The sequence below is a fragment of the Corvus brachyrhynchos genome, unplaced genomic scaffold, assembly GCF_000691975.1.
Source record: "Corvus brachyrhynchos isolate BGI_N302 unplaced genomic scaffold, ASM69197v1 scaffold131, whole genome shotgun sequence".
NCBI classification, from domain to species: domain Eukaryota; kingdom Metazoa; phylum Chordata; class Aves; order Passeriformes; family Corvidae; genus Corvus; species Corvus brachyrhynchos.
In genome coordinates, this window is record NW_008236438.1 from 1233205 (window position 1) to 1244077 (window position 10873).

A 10873-nucleotide genomic window follows, 5' to 3' on the forward strand; every position below is an offset into this window, starting at 1 on the left:
CGACAGCCGAGAGGGCTGGGACTGGGTTTGTGATTGCTGTTACTGCCATAGTTGTTGTTGTTTTGTTTGACTGGTTATATACATATATAGAGAGAGAGAGAGTAAAGAACTGTTATTCCTATTTCCCACATCTTTGCCTAAAGGTCCTTGATTTCAAAATATAATAACTTGGAGGGAAAAGGGGTTATATCTGCCACTTCAAGGGGGGGCCTCTGCCTTCCTTAGCAGACACCTGTCTTTCAAAACCGAGACATATCTTTTGACTCACTTGGATCACTTGGCTTAACTACAGATCCCCCCTTAATCTGCATCTAAGTGAATAATTGAGAAGGCAGGACAGCCAGCCATTTTTGTCTACATTGTTTTACTGAGTGTCGGAAATACACATTGTAATCACTGGCAATTAAATTTGCTGCTATGTTGATTCAGGAGAATCCCTTATTCACTTCTATTATCAGCAGTGAGGCTGGTTCAACAGTCTGGCACCGAACTCTTAACTCTGCACATCAGTAATTTTGCTTCACTTTGTGGAGGCATCTTGTGTTCACAGTGGTTCTGTGTGAGGGCAAATGTACAGGGTTGATGTCTGTAGGACATGGCTGCGGCATAGTCTGAACTGCTCCAAGCCTCACTGGTGTGGTTCCAGCCTCCTGTCACCTGGCACATGCATGTCAGATTGGGAGTGGGAGTGAAGACTGGGTCACAGCAGCTCAGGTTGGCTTCCACTGTCATGGCCCAACACCTTTAGTATAGGTAGTGACTGTAGTGACAATTATCTTGCATTTTAAATCTAGGATTAAAAAATACTCTTTTTTCCAAGATAATAATATAAAGAGTCAGAGGTTGAGGAATATTGTTTATGCAAATTGTCTGACTGGAAGGGTGAAGAAGATGCCTTTCAGGCTAAATAATGAAATGCTGAGCATCCTGCTTAAAGTGACTTAATAAGCATTAATTGATTAGAGGTACTTAGTGTATTAGTAGTAATTTTGACCAGGGAAACACATCAGTAGAGGCTGTGAAGTACCTTCATGTTTGCTCTAAGGAACTTTTTGCAGATAGTGTAGATTCTATTTCCTCAGCCGAGTACGAAGATAAAGGCACATAGATAGATGTTATTGGGCCGTAGCTCCAGGATTTGCAGAGTTTCCGTGGAGCAGGCTCTCCATGGAAGCTGAAACTTCTGACTCTCTGCAGGTGAGAATATTACAAACTGTGATTGGAAAAAAGGATTCAGGACTTTCCTTTTACATATTCTTCTTTTTTGCTTGTATTCTTCTTCTGTTCCAGAAGTGGAGCTTGTATAAGGTGCTGCACACCTGTTAATATCTTAGGACCTAAATTGACATATCCAACATCAATGCTGAGAAAGCCAGTGGTATATTATCTCGTTTATTTTGTTGAAATGAAGTGCATAGGAAAAAAGAATAAAACCAAAAAATTAAAGAATCAGGTTTACCGTGCAACAGTACAAGCAGATCCTTTGCTGCCAAAGGAATTTCTATCACTTTATAGACAAATGGCTTGATTTGCTTGCTACAAAGGAAAACAAGTAATTTTCTAGTGATATTTTATCATTGCCTCTTTTTTCCACCCAAAGTCTTTAACTGTTCTATTTCTTAACCTTGATAAGATAAATTTTTTAGTTGAATGCAAAGCAAATGAGTATTCATTGTCAAGTCATGAAAAAATACTCTAAAGCACTATGAAATGAAGTCTTGAGTTGTGTCAAATTTGTATTCTAAACATTTATTTAAAGCTCATGTAAAATATTTTTTCCCCAACAAATCTTGTTCACAGAACCTTCTGTACTACGTTATAAATGTGATCTACTTGGTTTTATTTAAATTAAAACAGACAGAAACATTATGATCACTTTAGATTAATCTCACTTAATAATTCAAAAAATGTTACATTTGAAGCATAGGATTTTGAACTCGTAGATTTAAGTGCTACCTTGTATTTCTGTCAGGACTAAATCTAAGTAAAAGTTTTCATCTATTGAGTACTATGCAATCAAATAATTGTGTGATTATTTTACTTCATCAATTAACATTTTTCCTGACTGGTTTGGGGTTTTGTTAATTTGACTGGGGGGGGCTGGTTATCTTTCCAGAACTCTTCTGCAGAGCCAGCTGTGAAACTGATAACAATGCAAGAAATTTTAGAGGTAAGATGTTTCTACTATGTAGAGATTTGAGGAATTTTTAAGTACTCAGATGTAACAATGATGATGATCATAGTAATAATAATAATAATAATAATAAAGTGTTTATTTTAAAGATAAATAACAGTATAGGGCATTCATATAGTTAATCTAGGATGATTATGAATGTTGTGTCTTCAAGAAGACTGCAGGGAGACACCTCATTGCAGCCTTCTAGTACTGAAAGGGGGCCTATAAAAAGAGCAACTTTTTACATGGGGGAATAGTTTTAAATTAAGAGAGATTTAGATAAGCTGTTGAGAAGAAATTCTTTACTGCGAGGGTGCTGAGGCACAGAAACAGGTTGCCCAGAGAAGCTGTGGATGCCCCATCCCTGGCAGTGTTCAAAGCCAGGTTGGATGGGGCTTTGAGCAACCTTTGAGCAACCTGACCTAGTGGAAGGTGTCCCTGCGCATGGCAGGGGGTTGGAACCAGATGATCTTTAAGGTACGTTCCAACCCAAACCATTCTATGAATCTAAATCAGTTTCCTATTTTAATTCCTATCAAATTAAACCCCCAATTTTTACAAGAGGTGTGGCAATAATGTTCAGTTTAGGCTGGAGAATGGTTGTCTCTTATTTCTTGATTTTATAATGTTTAGTTCAAAGAAGTTTTATGCGCCTTAGTGGCTCATGTTAGGAGAGACAAATACTATGTTTAACAAAAAAAATTGGCCCATTTCATGCTCTATTTTGTACTGTTTCAAGAAAAATATTTCTGAAATATACATTAACAGTTACAGAAGGACCGATTAATGTGTAGCCTCAGAAGGACCAATAGTCTTGTGTATTTACAGAATTATTAACTCATATGAAGAAATCAATTAATCCAATTCATGCATTCCTAATTGATTTTATAAGTATGCAAGCATTGCTTAGTATGAATTTTTATTTGCAGTGCAATTTATAAATTTGAATTGCAAAGCATAATTTTCCTTCTTGTCTTAAATGTAGCATTTGAAGTGAATTCTCCTGTTCCTCCTCCTTAGACAGTTCTAAACATCTATATGTAAGATGGCCCTGGGGAAAAAATTCTTTTCTTGAGGCAAAACTTGACGGATAAAAACTTTCTGGTACTAAGATGCTATTATCTGATCACTATGATATTGTTGTACTTTAATTTAAAGCCCAGGTTTTACATGATCAAAATCATTTTACATGCTTCACATATCTCAGCATACCCCTTAATGCCAAATCAGGCAGAGCTTGAAAATAGATCAGAATTTAGAATAGCCACAGCCCTCATGGAACAAGAACTTTAAAGTTCTTCTAATGCTTTGAAATTGCCCTTCATATTTTTTCTGATATTGTTAATCTCCTGAAAATGTGAACATATTCAAGTAATGTCTGACTTCCATTTGGAAGAACACACTATTTGAAAAATTCAGACTAATTTCAAATTTTAACTATCCTGACCTAAAGTGTCAATGTCCCTTACTCTTGTAATCTGGAAGGTTTTTCTTTGTTGAGTAGTGTGCTTCTCACTTTAAGTCCCTGTTAAATTTGAAAATGTTTTCTTAGATACACATAAGAGTTACAGCCATAAAGGCTATTTTGGAATATCAGGTGTCAGAAAAGACAAGTAAAAATTTGTCTAAAATAATGCATTTGGAGTAAATTCATATAATTGGAAGTACAGAAGATATTAACTAGAACAATTCTGCAGAATTTTCTGAAAAAGAAGAGCAGTTGTTTACTTGGGTCTTTTTTTAGTAGCAGTGAGTTACAAAAAGAAAAATCTGGTAGTAAAAGGATTTTGAGTTTGTCTTTAGCAGACAATATTTTGTACTTACTGAAATTGGGAAAGTATAACATTTAAAAGCTCTGAGTAGAAAGATGAAACATCTAGGATGAATAGAAAGAGCACCATGGAATGGGTAAGATTATTTAATCTGTAATGTGTGCAATATTCCCCATGAGCAATATCATGAGGCCATGAACACGGTCTCCATGAACTGAAAAAGAATTACAAAATTGATTTTGTTTTTAACTCCATTAACTAATTCTGTATTGAGATAAGGAATTTAGTCTATATTTATTCTGGATAAAAGGAGGATTCTGGTTCTAATTTTTTACATCAAAAAAGATGTTATGAAGTTAGTTGGAAGTCCTTTACTTCTACTTTGAACAGCTCTTATATTTCTTCTGTAGTCCTTTATTTCTTATATTGCCTACATTACAATAATTTGTGTAAATTTGGTTAAAGGAGATAAAAATCTAGCTGTTTTGTTAATTTCCTAAATCTTACCCTTTTGGTCTTCCAGATTCTGATAAACAAATTAATGACCACACCACATGAACCTTATGTAACAATCAATGAGTCATTTTGGCCACCTTATATTGAGCTGCTGCTGCGATATGGAATAGTCCTGAGACACCCAGAAGATCCAAAGAGATTGCGCCTTGAAGCTTTTCACAAGTAGTGTGACATACACATGCGCTTGAAAACAAAACAACACCAGTACTCATACTTCGGGGCTGGAACATACTTAGGTTTCATAATAAGCTTTCTTAGTATCAGCCATCATTTCTTGTGCTTTGGTTTTATATCAAGATTTGCATTGTGGAAGATTTTTTAAAGATGCTTAAAAATCTCAAAGATGCTTTTCTAAGATGCCAGTTCATGTAATAGACAAAGATGTTAACCAGTCCTTTTTAAAAATCATACTTTCTGCATTGCTTTTATGGTTTAGATTTTTTGGATTGCTTGAAGTCTTCTCAATTTCCTTTAGTATTTTCTTGTATTCTGTAGAGGCAAAATTCAGAATAACACCACTCCTCCTGTACATGTTCTTGCAAACATTTGGAACTAACAGAGAGGTATCCTGTCAAGAATGTGTTATGCCTTGTTTCTTGGAGCCTTTGCAAACAAATTTATTGGCTTCAAGATAAACACTTAGGAATGCTGACACATCTTTCTGTGCAAAGTGCAGCAGATGGTGAGTCTGCACCTTTCACTGCATGCTTCCAAAACTGCCCATACTGTGTTATGCTATATTGCCTTACAGTATCTGTCTTCACTTTTTCAGACCTTTATCAAGGTTTTTAATGGGTCTCTGTTCTGTTGCTCTCAACAGCTTCTAAATTATGTCAGTTGAGAGTTACCTTCTGACTCAATGCTGGCATTTTTTGCAATCTTAGTCTTTTCTGTAGCCATTGTTATTGTATTGTATTGAGTACAAAAATTCTACTCTTGCATATCTGTAGTGACTAAAGCTTTGGAAAATAAACTTTGTTATTAACTAGATTGCAGTTTTTTATTGAGGTAGGAACTTTAGTGATTTTTCAGTTGATGGAAAAATAAAGTGTTGTATATAATCATTGAATGTTTTCATGTGATGGTTTTTAGAATGGTGTTTATGTGATTTGATGTGATGACTTGTAAAGATGATGCAAGGACACATGGGAAAGGAAAGGGCGACCAATCTAATATAAGTTCCAATATAATTGCCCTTTTTTAGACTAATGAGGTAGTAAGCAAAAAAATCATTCATCTTGTCTAGTTTTGAGTGATTGGGCATGGGTATAGACTGCAGTGTATGTTGTACATGAACATTGACTTCTTTTTGCTTCATACTACTTGTATAACTACCCTCCTGTTGTGGTTTAACCTCTCTTATTCACCCATGAGCTCTAGAATCTGACTAATCCATACATTTATCTTACAATGTTTTTAATTGAAAATTCAAATAGCTACATTTTTTGGCTTTGATTTATAGCGTTGTCTCGTTTGGGTTTTTTCTTCATTTGTGTTTAAATGCTTTGTATTCTGCTATGCTTTCACGTTATTATTAATACTGATCAGATACTTCATTGACCCTGGATGACTTCTTCTGTCCTGACATTGATAAGAAGAAGAAAAAATGTTAAACACTCAGTAGCCTCTTGTGTTTAAAAAGAAGAAAAATACCAACACATATCACCCGCCTCCAAAAACCAAACCCAAGCCCAAACCAAAGCACTGAGAAAGAGATAGGATAATCTATAAACAAGAGCTCTAAAGAAGATGCAATATTAATTGTTTTTCATACCAAAATCAAATCTCATCCAAGTAAAATACCAGAATAGATTTAAATGAAACTACCTCACATAAAGCTTTACATTAAATTATGAAACTCACTGCTATAAAATATGTTGTAAGATTACATAAAAACTTTCAAAAAAAGCTTGTCGAGTTCAGATTTGTGAGTGATTATTAAAGAAAATTGGTAGTCAGCTGTTTCAGGAATCTCCATCCTACTAATTGTTGGACTTTGAGGAGATACACATAGATATTCCCTGAGATTTTCCTGCAGCTCCACAGTATCTTCCTGAGTTCTCTGAAGCCTTTCTGCATAGGCCCTGGGTATGCTCAGAACCCAAAAGTTCAATGCAGTGCTTTTTCCTTAGGGTTGATTGAATCACTACAGCAGAAGAAAAGCTGTAGAAAGAGATAATCCATTTTCTCTCATGGCCTAAAATGCATTGCCAGTTTTTTTAAAGAGAAGCTGGTTCAGACTGAAACAGAGCTAGCTGAAAGCTGTAGCTCCTAAAAAAAATCCCAACAAGTAAATTGAAGCAAATCAAGGCAGTGATGAAGAAGAGATCTTCTTTATGAAAAAAAGCTGGGAGTAAGATCTTTCATCAGTACTTTCAACAACCAGGAAGGTTGGGAAGTACATTGAAAGAGTAATTTCTCAAGTTTTTCTCTCTGTGTATGTCTGAGTAACAGTTGTTGGTTTGGAATTAACACCTCTGTTAAATGCTAATATTGGGGCTCTATGTGCATTCTGTGAAATTAGGATTTGTTTATCTTTAGCTTAACTGTCAATTTTTAACTCTACAAAGGTTAATATCAAAAAAAGCCAGGATGTTAAATGAACATTGAGAACTACCAAGTGTGAGTAAGATGACAAACTGATCTATGAGCTGGCAGTGCGTCCTTGTGGCCAAGAAGGCCAATGGTATCCCATTGGGTGCCATAGGAAGAGCAGTGCCAGCAGGCTGAAGATGGGCATCCTGCCACTCTGCCTGTGCCTTTGCTTCTTTTCTTTTAGTTGACCAGCAGTTCCCTACTCAGCCATACCTGTCTAGGGACAATCAGGCTCCTTGGTAAACCTAAATCTTCGTGTTATAACCCATGCGGATCAAGACAGATGTCAGGATAACAAGCTGCAAAAAGACAGATTTCTTTGATTTCAGTCATTACTTAGTAAGGAAGTTTTGTACTTGGCTGGGTCTATTTGATTAGACCTGTATCCCTGGAATATTGGCACTGCTTAAAACCTTTCACAGCTCTGCCTCTGCACCAAATAACCAGGCAACTTCTCCATCTAACACATATCATATTCTCCCAGTATGGAGCTGGTGGTTTTTATATGGTTAAGAGTAAGATGTTAGTCACAACTGTGTCACCATCCAGGGCATAATTCATGGATGAGCAGTCACCTGCTGAATCAGAGGCCAAACCTTGGAGAGTGGTGCTTTCCCCTGTGACTGTTTCAGTAGAAAATCTCACCCCGAGGGAGCATTAACTTTCCATTCTGATTTGGTGTGATCTAGACATCAGACTGGCATTTACATGAAGAGGAAAAAAATTACTCATTAAACAATAGTGATTCTTCTGGAATGTGCATATTGTGCAGAGCCCTCGACTCTTCTTGCTTTTTGTAATACATCAGCACAGCAAACTTCATATTGAGTGGAAATTCATCTAGTAACATGTACGCCTTCTTGCATGCAGTATTACAAGGTTACAAGGAAGAGCAGACCATGCCTGCCTTCACAGACTCAACTCTGCAAATCACTGTGTTGGGACAAACTTACTGATGTGATTTCCTAGAGAAATAACTAAATTATTCTGCAGATTTTCACCTTTTGATAGTGGCATTAAATGCAACTGCTATATTTATCTGGATTTTGCTACATTAAAAAAAATGTGATTTTGAGAGTTTGGCGTAAAAGTTTCTGGATGTAAAGTTTTGGCAGAAATACACAAGATTTGTTTGTGGTTTTGAGAGAGTGGAGGTGATGCTAATGAAGAGTGCTGTAGGTAGTTACAGGCATATAATATAACCTTGGAAAAATAAGCCTATCTTGAATCCTTGAACGTTCGTTAGTATTTTGGTAAAATAATGCTATATTTTCTGTGTCTTACATTGTATTTGAAGTTTTTTTAAAAAAGGAAAGCATGTGATAAATGCAGGAAAAGCATATGATAGCAAGCAGTCTTGTACCTGTTTAAATCTTTAAGTCATCTTTCATAGTTATGTATTCACAAAAGATAGCGAGTCCATGTATTTTCTGAAAGGTTTTTTTTTTTCAGTGTTTTAGTTTCGTTTACTGGATTTGGTCTGGGGTGGTTTTTTGTGTTGGTTTTTGTTGTTTGGGGGGTTTTTTGGTTGATGTTGTTTTGTATTATTTTGGTGTGGGGGCTTTTTGTTTGGTTGTTTTTTTTGTGGGCTTTCTTTTGTTTGTGTTTGTTTTGTTCTGTTTTGGTTTTGTTTCTTTGTTTGCCATTTTGGGGTGGTTGGGTTTTTGTTTGGGGGGTTTTTGGTTTGTTTTGTTCTCATTGCATTTGTACTTTATTTGCTTATTTATTTTGCTTCAAACTGTTTTAGCACAAAAAGTTTTGATCACAATACTCCTACTTATTTCCAAGCATGACATTCTAGTGATTAAGGCAATGAGACTCTATTTTGTGCATATTCTCAGGTAATACACTATGTTTTAGTAGATTATTTCCAGGTTAAACAATGAGCATTCCAAGGTACCTCAGCAGTGCCGAACTACTCGTAATTATAATCAGTCGTGGATACAAGAAGTTCTTTGTTCTGCAAACGTTTTAAATTCTGTACTTTAGAAAATTTATTGTGTCAAATGAAACATAATCTTGCCTTCTCTGTTTGGCAACAGATGCTGCTTGCAGGTGCTTGCAAATGAGCTTTTGATTATAGCTAGCCAAGACAAATGTAATTTTGGTGGTATTCCTGTTCTAGTTTTAATTTAGGTTGCATTAAATGAGTTGCTGGAGATAGTTTCAGGCAGAAAGACTTAAAATAAAAACTAACTAGATTAGTGTTGCAGTTTAATTGATAAATAACTAGTCCATTCATTTCCTTAACAATTGTTTGCTCAAGTTTCCTTAAGATTATAAAGTGGTTGTGTTTTATTTCCTTTAACAGAACACTAGGCAATTTTGATTGGGGATGAGGCAATCAATTATTCTTGGTGACATGATCTAGACACATCTTTACTAAAACACTAACTTATTCACAGAAACAAATTACAGTGCTTGAAGTTGGTATCTGTTATAAAAGTTCTTCTTTGCTACTTCTATTGTTTTTATTTAACAGACTGATTAATTTTATGACTATTTGCACTGACTGTAAAACTCTTATGGTTATTAATTTATATTAAATGTTGCCAAAGAACAAGCTTGCAATGCTACTCTGTATGCATAACCTATTGCAGTTGCATCTAAGTTTTTATTTGAATGGGCAGCGTGCTTTTATTTCAGTATAATTTCTTTCTGTATTTGTGTCTATTTCACTCTTAAAAGGTTTTGTTTTGTCAAACTCATTGCACTGGAAATTGTATTTTTATTAGATTCAGCAACATGTTATTTATAGTCCTACAAAAATGAACTGCAACACTAGAAAACAAGGTAATTAATTTGTTGTATTTAAAGAAAGAATCCAAAGACTGAGGTTAATATGAATGAAGTTGCTTAATAGAAAGGGAGCAGTGTGTGTTTCATAATGGAAGGTGAAACTGTTCAGCCTAGCTGACTTTAAAGTTAGTCTGTTCAGAATAGTTCTCCTACCTGTTTTGGAAATTAAAAATTCATCTAGACTTTACTGGGTAGTTGCCAGATGGCTCTAACTGCAGGACAAGCCCTGATTGCAAACAGGAGCTTAATTTTAATGCTCTTTGCTTATGAAGGCTAAGGCTGCGCAGTCAATACATTCTTTGACTGAGTGCAAGCTTGACAAAAATTCTATAACTGGAACAAAGTTCCTTGTATATGACAGGATTCTGGCAACATGCATGTAATCTATTATTTGGGAAGACAAAATACTGAAGAACTGACAAAGGTATAAAAATAATATCATAATTGCATATGTGAGGGTCCCAGCAGAATTCTTCTAAGAACAACACAAATTTGAATGTAAATTTCCCTTTATGGCTAGAACTGATGTGGACAGTAACAACAAAGCTGAATTTAAAAAACATTTGCAAGTCTCTGGACTGCTAATTTAAGGGATTGTTAACTCAGAAAGAAAGCTCTCATGTATGGGTTACAGTTTAAGAACACTGAAGCTGAGAATAACAACTGTGTCTTGACTGTTAGTCAAACAGTGTCTGCTCTTCATCAAGAAGCAGCATTCAAATTTTATAATGTAACAGAGATATTCATTTTATGAAATATTACATCACTACATCAACTGTGAGTTACTGCAAGAGAAGCAGCACTTCTCAGAAAGCCAAGTCACACAAACCAAAGTAAATCGGGGGACGACAGAGTCCCAGAATGATGTACAATAGCAAGAGTGCTTACAAGAAGTCTCCTGTACTGTGCCAGGAACGTCCTAAACCAAATCAGTTAACTCCATGTAGAACTACCAGGAGTTAGATGTAAGCCTTCACCTTAAATCAAGAGAGAGTTATTTTACTCAGACAAATTA

At 35.5% G+C, this 10873-nt stretch overlaps 1 protein-coding gene across 1 annotated transcript in view; it reads left to right on the forward strand.

Moving 5' to 3' along the window:
• The window catches only part of CENPK (centromere protein K), a 28127-nt gene extending 22597 nt beyond the window's left edge, over positions 1–5530 (forward strand). The window contains exons 9-10 of the mRNA XM_008643552.2: positions 2117–2170; positions 4472–5530. Of these exons, the coding sequence (XP_008641774.1) occupies positions 2117–2170; positions 4472–4630 (213 nt within the window). The 3' untranslated portion in view covers positions 4631–5530. The remainder of the gene's footprint in view (positions 1–2116; positions 2171–4471) is intronic.
• The last annotated feature ends 5343 nt before the right edge of the window (positions 5531–10873 follow it).